The sequence below is a fragment of the Lepidochelys olivacea genome, assembly GCF_965140295.1.
Source record: "Lepidochelys olivacea isolate rLepOli2 genome assembly, chromosome: 15".
Classification (NCBI taxonomy): domain Eukaryota; kingdom Metazoa; phylum Chordata; order Testudines; family Cheloniidae; genus Lepidochelys; species Lepidochelys olivacea.
The window spans coordinates 14,931,533-14,944,169 of NC_140425.1; the positions used below are offsets into that span (position 1 = coordinate 14,931,533).

Genomic DNA, 12,637 nt, shown 5'->3' on the forward strand with positions numbered 1-12,637 from the left:
GATGCAAAACCATGCTCTGAAGTATCCCTACCCTCTGTTTGCCAGAAGCTGGGTATAGGCAACACGGGATGGATCACTTGATGATTACCTGTTCTGTTCATTCCCTCTGAAGCACCTGGCATTGACCACTATTGGAAGACAGGGTATTGGGCTAGATGAACCTTTGGTCTGACCCATTATGGCCGTTCTTATGTTCAGTCTGTAAAATGATGGGAATCAAGGAATTAGAAAACAGGCAGAGTCTAACTTCACATCAAGGGGGGTGGAATATATGTTTGCATTTAAATTTCTTTAAATTATTTCCACTGAATGTTCTGCACATAGAAGTGTGCCCTGGAAATAAAAAAAATTATGCATATTTTGAGTGTAGTTGGTGGAAAATATTTCTTGCATTCAGATGTCTGAAATTAAGACTCTTCAGACAAAGAATCTACACCTGAACAGCAATCTTTCTTTTTTTAAAATTTTATTTATCTATTATGACTCCAACCCTTTTTCTGGTTGTTTTCCTGTAGGAACTGCATGCCATCTTCCCATGGCTAGTGGAGAATATTTTTGGTAGTTTGGATGGCATTATCATAGGTTGGAATCTTCGCTGTTTGCATGGAAGAGTGAATCCTACAGAGTATGCTATTGCGCTGGATTTCCTGGATCCCAGGTAAATGTGCCAACTTTAGAGCAGTGGAAAATTCATGGTGAATTAATAAACTAGTATTTGACACGTTTCCTCGTGTGTAAACATTCATCTACAAAAGGGGCCAAAAAAAAAAAGATGCTCACTGTTTTTCCTCATCCTTGCTTACAGTGGCCCGATGATGAAGCTGGTTTACAAACTCCAAGCTGAGGAGTACAGATATGAATTTCCAGTCTCCTATCTTCCAGTAAGTAACTGTTAAAGGTTATGTAAGAGAAAATTATTTTGGTGTTGCACCCATTGGAATGTTACTTACTCAGATACTCTGGGTTCAGCATAGGACCTGCCACTGTAGTATTTGAATTACTGTTTCATAGCATAGCAGGCTCTGGAGATGGGATTTCTAGATTGTTGATTGTTTCAGAGGGCTGTTAGAGGCAGAGCATTCATTGTCATGATGGATTTTTTAAGAAGTTGTGCTGTTAGTTTATGTTACTATCAGCAACTTTTGTGCTGTTCAACTAAGAAATTTCACTTCTCTTTTTTATTATTTGGCTGCCAAAATAGGCACTAGACTATTTTTGTCTTGATTACCAATGGATGGAGTTTAAAACTTCTCTTCCAAACTTGTTGGAAAGCATCCCCACCTCTAACAACATCTCATATCTCTCAGATGCTTCATTTCTGTAAGTTTAATGAAGATTAACTATCATCCTGGTTATGGAACATAACACTTTATGGTTGTAGGAAAACAGGTTTTCCATGGAAGCTTCATGAAATAACTTTTCCATTGCAACCAAATAGCCACAGTCTAGAACAAAGAACCAGTCATCTTTTTACAGTCCAATACAAGAATACATCCTCAAAAACTCATTCACATATTCTTAGTAGTCTGGTAGGTATCTCATTACTCCCTCTCTTTTCAGGGCCCTGTGAAGGCTTCAATGCAAGAACGAGTCCTACCAGAATGCTCACTATACCACAACAAAGTCCAGTTCCCTCCATCTGGAGGCCTGGGCTCGAACTTGGCCCTCAGTATCCTTTTGACAATTGAAGGGTTTACATTTTTTAATTCCTTTTAATATTTTAAGTGACTAAAACTGAGAAATCAAGATCCATTTCTGCTGTTTGCTTACTGTACTTAGCTGTACAGTGATGTGCCTTAGTCCAATGCTGCTATGTTCAGATTGCCATCACAGTAGAGGAATGTTTAGACTTAAACTTGTCATCCATTGAAATCTTGAATGTGTGAAAACTTCTAGGATGATATTCTGGCCTCATCGAAGTTGATGGCAAAACTCCCATTGACTTCAGTGGGCCCGGGATTTCAGCCCTTATGTTTCATAAATATTTCTAGGTTGTTTGTCTGGTATGGAGAAAAAACCTAAACTACTTGACAGTGTGTAATAAACACCTGGGAAGAGAGCAAGAGATCAAACCTGAACTTGCTGTTGAGCTCTAGAAAGTCTTCTAAAACTAGCACTGAGATACTGAAGATTTAAAAGGCCAATAAGTTCATATCATGTTTCCAATAAGCTGTACTTATTGTATCCTTGACTCTGTCTCTCCAGATCCTTTTGAATATTACATGTTTTACTTTGCAATAAGCCTTATCACACAAAGGGTAAGTAAATTTTATCCTTTTTTCCCTTTAAAGTGGCATCATTCTAGCAAACCATTTCTTCACTGCACTTTGAAAGCTTCCATCTTGTCTAAATGCAAGCACCTAGATAAACTAAATCTTGCACCTGTTGCTTGTAAATACCATTTGATATGATGAAAACATAGGCAGTGATTATACACATCTATATAATGGTACACATCTTCCTCTTCTCAGTGCTGCATTCCATCGTTGGTGGCTGAGGATGAATGAGGTATAGAAACTTCAGCTTTCTGTGCACTCTTACTTTATACCTGCTGAGCATGTTGATCATCTTTCGTACTTTGTTGTACAAACAATACACATGGCAGTCTTATACTGCGCACCAAACTTCCCTTGTTTTTAGCAGTCTCTAATGTTGCTGTCAGATGTGAAGTGTGATTCAATACACTGAATCATTGCAGAAGAGCTCATGAAAACGCAGATCTTTAAAGCTAGAATAGAACACTATGAACATCCAGTTTGATTTCTTGCATAACACAGGCCATAGAATTTCATCCAGTAATTCCTGCATCAGACCCAGAATGAGATTTATCAGGTCCTGAAATCCCTGTTCCCAGTGACTTATTGTAACAGTGTGTGTATTTACTTATTGTAGCTATATGGTGTGTGTATATATTCCAGAACTCTCCTACCACCCATCATGTCAGCCCTTCAAACAGCGCTTACTTCAGTCTGGTGGACACATACCTGAAATGGTTCCTTCCTACAGAAGGAAGTGTTCTTCCTCCACCTTCTTCCAATCCTGGCGGGGGCATCCCTTCACCTGCTCCTAGGTAATAACTTGGTAAATTTGCGTTATCCGTGCTAGACTGCATGGGCAGTGCTCACAAAAACTGGCTTGCTTCAATTATGAGTTCTCACCCCAGATATTGTAAGAAAATGCCACCATTTTTATATTGTGTGTATATGCATACATAAAATAAACATGATTGTACCTGTATAGTAGTCTTACAATGGAGGATATAATACAGGGGTCACTGAAAGCTGAGAAACTTTTCTCCTGAAAGTTTGCTGGCCTTTAGTAGTGGAGCCAGAGATGAGTTATAAATGTGGTTTGTAGCTGTTGGATTTTTTTCATTCAATACCACTAATTATGGCTCCTGCTGTGACTAGTGTGGGACACACTCACCATCCACCCAGGAGTGGCTTGTACCATTTAATGCATATGCCGTGCAGTCAGGGAGAAACTGAATTGGTCTTGGCTATAGCTGAAGGAACTTCTCACATTCTACCAATTTTGCTGACTCCAGACAATTTTGGCAAACAGTATCTTCTGTTTTAACTTTTTGACATTGCCAGCTTCAGTCTCTGCTGCTATAAACTTCCATGTCCTAGTTAAGAATGCGTCAGTGTTTCCTTGCAAGCTACCATTTGTTGTGGGTTTCTTACTTGATCTGGTATACAAAGCCTGGGTAGAATTTTTTATTTTACTATCCAGCGTACAAAAGGGTTATCAAAGTTTAGGTGGCAGACTATGCATAACTATATATGTTGATTTTATTGAGCCACAAACTGGGAAGGACCTGAGGAAAGAATTTCAACCTCTTACTAAAGTTTTTTGAGCCTCTGTGTAGTTTTAACTTATGCTCTTCAATTAGCCTTGCAAAATGGACATGAAAATTTACCAGCACATGCACAAAATCTACAATGATTAATAGGGATAAAGCTGGTATCTTACTCATCTGGGATGAGTGGGAATGTATAATTTTTGTAAAGATAATTCTGAATTTGGTATTTTTATGTATTATTTTTATCATCAAAAATGTTTATTTACTCAAATATATATTGTTGTGGCTTTTTTTAACAATGGCATTTTGAGTGCCTTCCAAAAGCTCTCTCTCAGGCTTTCTTCAACCTTAAACTGGATTAATAAAGTCTGTTAATGATTTAGCTGCCTAATGAAGGCCTAACCTCACAGTAAAGTTGAATAGGAGACAGGCTAAATTAAATAGTGTACTGCAGAATGTAGTGTGTGGTTTGCATAGTGACATTTAAAATAATAAATGAAAATAGGCACGGGACACTTACTAATGCTGTGGCTAGTAATTGCAACCTCTTGCTTAATTTTTAAAATTCTAATTACGTAGCTTTATTTAGCACAAACTCTTATTCAGTTTCTTTATGTCCTTGTGGTTACAATCTATGACCTCTGTCCCTGTACAGAGGCCCATTGACTTCGGTATTTATATAAACTTCTCTTTAAAGATCCCCAGCAGTGCCTTTCACTTCTTATGGCATACACCACACTAGTCTACTGAAACGGCACATTGCCCATCAGCCTTCAGTGAATGCTGATCCTGCTTCCCAAGAGATCTGGAGATCAGAAACAGTGCTTAAAGTGAGTCTGATTTATTTTCTTATATTTTTAAAGTTAGAATGGCTGAAAAAGCTTATTTGCAGGTAAATCTCTTTTTTCCTAACTAAAGATCCGCTTTCTTTTCCATTCCTTTCTACCTTGCAGTCTGTTAATGGAACTGAGCAGTGCAGCTGTTGTTTTCTATTAACATAATATAAAGAAACATAAGATAAAAAGGCACTGCTAAGTTGTTAAGCAATAGTTGTCACTCTTTGGATTTCAGGGGCCTGAGTCTCATCCAACTTACACCAGAATAAGTCGCTCCTTATTTAGGGAGAGAAATATGAGGAACTAAGAATTTATTCAAAACCTGATATCTTGCCCCAGTGCTAAACTGAAATATTGATTGTACAGTGTAATAGTGTGTACGCAGGATGTTTATGGGGAAGGATGATCTTGTGACTAATGAATAAAACACAGGACTGGGAGTTGGGAGTTTGTAGGTTTATTCCTGGCTCTGCCACAAACTTGCTGTGTGTCTCTGGGCAAGACACTTAATCTCTGCACCTCAGTTTGGGGGATAATACCTATCTTACAGGTGGTTATGAGAATTAATTCACAAATGTTCTGAGTTATTTGCATTTCTGTGATGACTTCTATCCAAAGTATTAACAATATTATGGGGAATCGCATGCTAAATTAGACCTAAGTTTAGACAACAAGCAAGAATCAATTTTTAAAAATAATTCCTAGAATTCAGGAGATAAGGATCTCATCTCTTCTCAAAAAATAAAATAAAATAAGCTGTCAGTGTAGCTTTATTTTGTGGTATAGTGATCATGATAATGTCTCTTTCAAATAAAGCTGCTCTTTGGTTGAGTGTAAGTGACACGGTTCTTGTTCATTTCCTCCCCCTCACTCCAGTCATCAGACAGGTAGTAGGAAAAAAAATTAAAATGCTTCCTTCCATTGCCACACCAAGGTCTTTGTGTAGACTGTAAGTTCTTCCAATCAGGGATGATGTCTAACACATTTTGGGTGCTTTCGCAATCTAAATAATAAAGCAGCAGTGTTGGGGAGTCATCCACTGAAGTCTGTGCCTGCATCTCCCGCACATGCTTTGCTCACCACTCTCTCTCTTGATTAACATATAATTGAATATTTTACTGGAATTGACGTATCTTGGCCTAAAGAAACTTAGCCTTATATTAGGTTTTGCTTCAAGGCTCTTATACTCTAAAGGATTAAACTGATCATTAGGGCTTTTATTCTTAAAGCAAGTTGGAAGGGAAATGAAAACAGATGGAAGAGTAAAAAAGAATAGGTTATTCTGCTAAGGTATTTGAATTCAGGGATGGATAAGTAATGCTTATAGGAAATGTGTGATGTGCCTGTTATGTTGTTCACCTGCAGCCTTTTCCCATCTCCCTTGAGAGAGAGACACACACACACACACACACATTCTTATTAAACAGACATGCCAGTTAATAAATTAAAGCCACTAAACTTGGATCACTGGTATTCCCAGAAAAAAGAACAGGAGTACTTGTGGCACCTTAGAGACTAACAAATTTATTTGAGCATAAGACTAAAAAAATTTATTTGAGCACATCTACCAATGTGATATATGCCATCATGTGCCAGCAGTGCCCCTCGGCCATGTACATTGGCCAAACCGGACAGTCTCTACGTAAAAGAATAAATGTACACAAATCAGACGTCAAGAATTATATGATTCAAAATCCAGTCAGAGAACACTTCAATCTCTCTTGTCACTTGATTATAGACCTAAAAGTCTCAATATTACAACAAAAAAACTTCAAAAACAGACTCCAACGAGAGACTGCTGAATTGGAATTAATTTGCTAACTTGATACAATTAACTTAAGCTTGAATAAAGACTGGGAGTGGATGTGTCATTACACAAAGTAAAACTATTTCCCCATGTTTATTTTTCCCCCCTACTGTTCCTCACCCCTTCTTGTCAACTGCTGGAAATGGCCCATCTTGATTATCACTACAAAAGGTTTTTTTTCTCTCCTACTGGTAATAGCTCACCTTACCTGATCACTCTCATTACAGTGTGTATGGTAACACCCATTGTTTCATGTTCTCTGTGTATATAAAATCGTCCTACTGTATTTTCCACTGCATGCATCTGATGAAATGGGCTGTAGCCCACGAAAGCTTATGCTCAAATAAATTTGTTAGTCTCTAAGGTGCCACAAGTCGTCCTGTTCTTTTTGCGGATACAGGCTAACACTCAGGTGAGTGTTCTGCTGGGTGAGCTAAAGGAGGAACTCTTCTTTCAATGTTTCAGAACTGTGTTTACAATTCCTCTGACTTTATGATCTATATGGTAGCTGTTGCTTGTCTTGTTACTTTTCTTGTATTTATACAAGGTGTTTTGACTTCTATTGTATAATAGTCTCCTAAGAACAAATAGAGAGAGAGAGTGTGTTCAGTGATAATGCAAGTAATGGCAGAAACATAATGGGCCTTAAAAATATTGAGAAAAGAAAACATATACCTTGGTGGGGTGGAAAGTGCTCTTGCACCTGTGGAACCACATTGAAACACAGTAGATGAGTTTGTAGGTGTGTAACTGTGAGAAGTTTTGGCCTCATAACCGCAACATGCAGTGTAATTATATGGATGTGTGATTGCAGATATTGTGAAATAATACTTTGGGATAGTATTATACTATGCGGATCACACTCATCTCACTAAATGTAAAAATTTAGTAAAGGTGAACTTGGAAAGAACGAAGTCTGTAAAAAGTGAACCGTCTCTAAGTACATGCTTTACACTATTTTACAAGTATAACTTAGTCTTTTGTTGAGTGATGTACAACAGGCTTCAATTTGGCCAGTCAGAGGCAGATTGTGGCTGGCTATTCCTGGATCTTCCCTCTTTTCCTCTAGCTGAGAAAACATTTGTTGTTTTACAGGTTTTTGTTGAAATGTGGCTTCACCATTACTCACTGGAAATGTATCAGAAAATGCAGTCCCCTCATGTCAAGGTAATAGCTTGTGCTTCATTTGTGGGTGTGTCTTGCTTGTTGGCTTCTTATCTTGGGATGAACCTTTATCACTTCCCATCTTATGGAGAACTTTTAAGTGGATGGTTACAAAGGAGTGTTCTTAAAAGCATACCTCAGAGCTTCTAAGCTGCAGTGATGAAAAGATGTGAAGATGCCTGTGTCATCTGCATTTGCCTTTGTTGCAATAGCTAAATATATATAAAGTTGACGTTGTGGAATGGTCATAACAATCAATGCTACTCATAGTAATTAGATCAGTAACTATTGGTAAGACTTCAGTACAAAATGCCCTGTTAAAATCCCACACAAAAATGTCAACATGGCCACACGAGACCTAAATTTGGTTTCTGCAGCTGATAGCGTTACTGAGGAGTTAGTCATTTGAAGATCCAGTGGCATGTTTTTCAAGAGCAAAGATTTTAGCCTAAATCCAATTTCAATGGGTTTTCATAAACTGTCTTTATAGTTTTAATTGGTTAAGGAGTCTATATTTCCTGTCCCAGAAACTGGCATTGTTAAATGTGCGCTGCATTTCAGTGGTGGCTGAAGTGCTTTCTGTGTATATGTAACTTTGGGATCTCTTATAGGATCTTACTTAAATAAGATATTACATTGATTACAAGCCATTTGTTCTAGCTGTTCAAGAATAAAACTGATGTGCTTAAAGGGGAACCTGGTATCAGAAGAGTTGGGAGCGCTGAGATTTGAGGGAATTTGGAAAAATGCCCTGGGACTGATGATTCTTAGGATTCCCAGTGGGGGAAGAAATGCAAAAGTTACTAAAGGCTTGTTAATGTGTGAAGGAGTAAGATGAGAGTTGCTTGACTGGGAAATTCTGATCCTTCACTTCATCAGGTTATAAAACAAATATTTTTTTAGGGAAGAATGTTGAAGATCTAATTGTGGTGAGTTTGTCTGTTTTTATTCCAAAAAATGATTTGAGCTCAAACTGCAATAAAGATGGTAGGTCTCCACTCAGGAACCCCAGCAGCGTGGCTATGCACTGATGATGGAAAGGCTTTGCTTTTAAGTACCTTTGTTCTCTGTCTGCATAGTCTTTGTGCATGCAGCTTTATGTTTAGGTAAAAAAAATAATGCATCGCTTTAAACTTCTCTCCTCTGTTCACCCTCTGTAGCTGAGACACTGTCTTCTAATGTTATAGCAGCATCCAGGCCGATGACGACGACGATGACGATGATGATTTCTTAGTGCTCATCAAACAGTGTGACTTACACTGTGGAAATGCATGGGTAGCGCCTAAAGGAGTTTTGCCACCATAGGCTCCTACCCAGGTGCACTGATTGGGGAGGATTGAGGCTGTGGCTGCCTGATGGTTTTCTACTTCTGTCCCTGATTATTTCCCAAGAATTACTAGTCATGGGCATGTAGACAAATGAAATCCTCCTGCTTTTGGGTGGGAGAGGGATAGCTCAGTGGTTTGAGCATTGGCCTTCTAAACCCAGGGTTGTGAGTTCAATCCTTGAGGGGGCCATTTAGGGAGCTGGGGCAAAAATTGGGGATTGGTCCTGCTTTGAGCAGGGTGTTGGACTAGATGACCTCCTGAGGTCCCTTCCAACCTTGATATTCTGTGATAGAAAACAAGGGCAGGGAAGTGGCATCCCCATCCAAAAAGGTACTCTCCTCCAGAACTCTGAGATGTAAGACTTTGGAAGGTGTGGAGACAGCACTCTCTCTCAAGCAGTGAGTACTTAACTGACCAGAGTATTATCTGGATGAGTTTGAAAAAAAACTAGTGAAGCTTATCAGTCATTCAGATGTGAGCAAGAAACTAGAACTTGCAAAAGTAAAGTGAATAATGACCACGTATCTTCCCCTGTTTCCGTTTACCTTTCTGCATGTGTGGAGCAGAGGGATGGTCAGTGCCATAGAAGGTCTCAGAACTTGGGCCCAGTCATGATTTTAAATGTGCTATTTTAAGTCTCTAGCTACAAACTCTCCTGTAAAGTGCGGGGATGGGATGGCATTCCACAGAACTTGGTGCGTCTTCCCGCAGCAGAAAAACATGGGTTATCTGGGAATGCTATGCTGAGTCCCAGCTGTGTCATTTTCCATTGCCCCTCTGAATTGTCGGAAGAAACGGGCAGATCTTAAGAATGATTCATGTCACTAAGAAAACCTTTTACTTCAGTAATAAAGGGGTGGGGCTGAGGTATGGGGAGGAGCCAGTAGAGAGTTTGCTTCAAGAAGAATTACTTTCCCTTGTGATTACTCTGCTTGAAATTGCTCCCAAATGTGGAGTGAGCCTGTTATCATGGTGGGTTTAATGACTCCCCACCATTAATTCAACTTGATTCAATTTCATATTTCTTCTTTTCTGTTGTACTCTCCTTTCCTCTGTCTGTTTTGCAGCTGCTCAATGGGGGCCAGGTTTGCAGTATCTGTTTCCTTTTAGCTTCTGCTTTTGTCATGATTTGATTTATTTTAAGGGGCCAGTATCTAACAGGGTTCTGTGTAAAGCCTGTTGTTCTTACATTGCCAGGGATCGCAGATCCCAGTAATAATTGCATGTGTGGCACTCTTCAGGTGTCTAGATCTTGCTGCAGCAAATGGGAGGGGAGTTAATTACCATCGCAGAAGATGGGCTCTGCTGTTGGGGACCTTGCAGTGGCATTGCTAGCACTCTCTTAGCAGTGTCGAAGCAAAGCAGAATAAAACTGAATTGAAAATAGAGGAGAAAGGAACAGATAAACTTAGAGGAGGTGTGAGACGGAGAGTTAGTTTAGATGTCTGATATTGTTGATTTGGGTCTCTGTTTAGGTGTACATTTTGTTTTGATTTTTTTAATTTATTCCATACATGTCAATGTGGCTACAGTATCCTCTTCACCACTATATTGATTAGTTTTAGAAAATGTTTCCTGTCCAAGGAGGAGTGTGGTTGAGACTTGGGAAGATCTCGGCACTCGCCTAGAACTTTAATGGCCGTGTTTTTATTTCAGCATGCCATCTCTACAACAAGCTTGTCTTTTTGTTTGGTTGGGTGTTTCCCCAGCCCGCCCCCCCTTCCCCCCCAATAGTAGAGGCCATTCGGTCTTTGAGACCTATTAACTTTCCACAAATTTGAATTCCCATCAATAGTATTTGGCCTTTAACTAGAAAAACAAATCATGGAGCATGCAGACTCCTATCTGGTGATTGTCAATACTACAGTTAATTGGAGAGGCTCACAGTGATGAAATCAACCCTTTCCCTTTTCCCCCTCCATGTCCCTGGGGCAAGATATGTCCCCGTACTGGCTCCTCTGATTCTCACTGGCACACCAGCAAGAATCCCAAACCTTGGTCTGCCAGTGCACTGCAGGCTACGGGATAGCTTTACAGTAGCTTTCATAATACTAGTTTGCAAGTAAGTGTTTCCAGAAAAATTATTGGTTTTGCCCCACATCAAAGCATCCCACGTGTTAATCGTTATATTCAGCTATTCTGTCCTGCAGTTTAGCTGGTTTCAAGTGGAGAGGTTGGACTTAGTTTCATGAGCCTAAGATTTCCTCAATGTGTTTGGCGGAAGCTGTGTGTCTCTATGCTTGTCAGGTCATGGTTACAAGCCTGCTGCTTCTGTGGTAGAGGCAGACACAGAGACGACTCACTCAGAGCTTCCCCCCAACCCACTAATGTTAATTGTGAACCCAACAACAATGTCCTGTCAATTACTTTCCCAACTTAATGAGGGTCAAGGTACCTGTGCAATCAAGCAACTGATTACCAAAAGGAGAAGAGGATACTGTGCCTGCAGCTGCTGTGATGTGTTGTCACTGACTGTATTTGTGACTTCCATTTTTTCCCCCCACAACCCGTTCTCTGGATCATTCTCACTGTTTCTTTTTTTTTTTTTTCTCTTGCTCTTTTCTCTCCCTTTTTCCTTCCTTTTTGTTTCTGTTGTCTCTCAGCTGGAGGTTCTCCACTACCGACTCAGTATCTCCAGTACACACCACAGTAGTCCTGCCCAATCCGGCTACCAGGCCCTCCACGCATACCAAGTATTGCCATCTTTTCATTTTGTTTCTTTTTCAAAAATCTTGTTTCATCATATAATCTGCAAAGTGTATTAATTGGCACTAGCAGAAAAGGCAGCTGTACAGCAGGTTTGCAAGATGATTCAGAGATTAGTTCCACTGAAACAACATTTGGTAAAGCTAGGTGCAGCAGATACTGAGAGATACTGATGAACACCTTGAAAAAGGATGTTAGATGACTAGCACATATTAGAAGGACCAATTGGGATCCCCATTTTAAGAGATGCATCTCTTTTAATGGATTTAAAGGGAAAAATTTGACACTGTGCTAATATCTCCTTGGCCCAACAACTTGCTTTGCTAATGACAGAATTCTGTCTGTCATGTTCTGCTCCTTTAAATGAATTTTGCAGGGAAGAGGAGATCAGAGATTGCATGGCTGTACCCCAATGAGAGAGGTAGGTAACATGTAAACAATCGTTCTGCACTTCCAGTGAGAAACAGCTGACAGGGTTAAATTAATATTGGCAGCCTGAGCTTGATTGCCTAACTTCACAAAGGGATATGTGGGTTGCACATTTGCAGATTATTCAGGACATGTCTGCAAAGGCATTCCTGTTGGAACAGATTCCTGGGTTCATCTCCATATTTCAGCCCTTTACTCACTTGGTGAGGCAGAGTCCATAAAGCCAAATTAATGTTGGTATGAGTTCTCCCTGCCTTAACCACTTAGTCCTCTGCTTTTGCATAGGCGGCATGAACACTTTTACTATTACTCAACATACTGCTTAAGAAGGAAAATAAGAATCTGCTACCCGGCTCATTGTTTTATAGCCTTAAATCATCATGCCAGTCCATAGTATTGTTCTTAAACTTATGTGAAATATGTATTTTTCTCCACCTTTCTGGGTAAAGGGAGGAATGATCGTGTGAACATTCCTGTAGATTAGGGCTGGAGGTCAAAAGCTTTTGGAAAGCGTGGGGAGAACAGAAGCTGCCTTTTAGCTTTAAAGAACAATGCTTGTGAT

The 12,637-nt window shown here is 39.6% G+C and overlaps 1 protein-coding gene across 4 annotated transcripts in view; it reads left to right on the forward strand.

The window, feature by feature from the left end:
- SMPD4 (sphingomyelin phosphodiesterase 4) overlaps positions 1-12,637 on the forward strand; it is a 29,153-nt gene that overhangs the window by 3,258 nt on the left and 13,258 nt on the right. Inside the window, exons 4-12 of one of the 4 annotated variants that reach the window (XM_084649487.1) lie at positions 516-658; positions 806-881; positions 1,561-1,669; positions 2,206-2,258; positions 2,919-3,070; positions 4,503-4,635; positions 7,544-7,615; positions 11,544-11,633; positions 12,023-12,067. In XM_084649487.1, coding sequence (XP_084505613.1) covers positions 516-658; positions 806-881; positions 1,561-1,669; positions 2,206-2,258; positions 2,919-3,070; positions 4,503-4,635; positions 7,544-7,615; positions 11,544-11,633; positions 12,023-12,067 — 873 coding nt within the window. The remainder of the gene's footprint in view (positions 1-515; positions 659-805; positions 882-1,560; positions 1,670-2,205; positions 2,259-2,918; positions 3,071-4,502; positions 4,636-7,543; positions 7,616-11,543; positions 11,634-12,022; positions 12,068-12,637) is intronic. The other 3 variants (XM_084649488.1, XM_084649489.1, XM_084649490.1) reach the window with 3 other exon arrangements.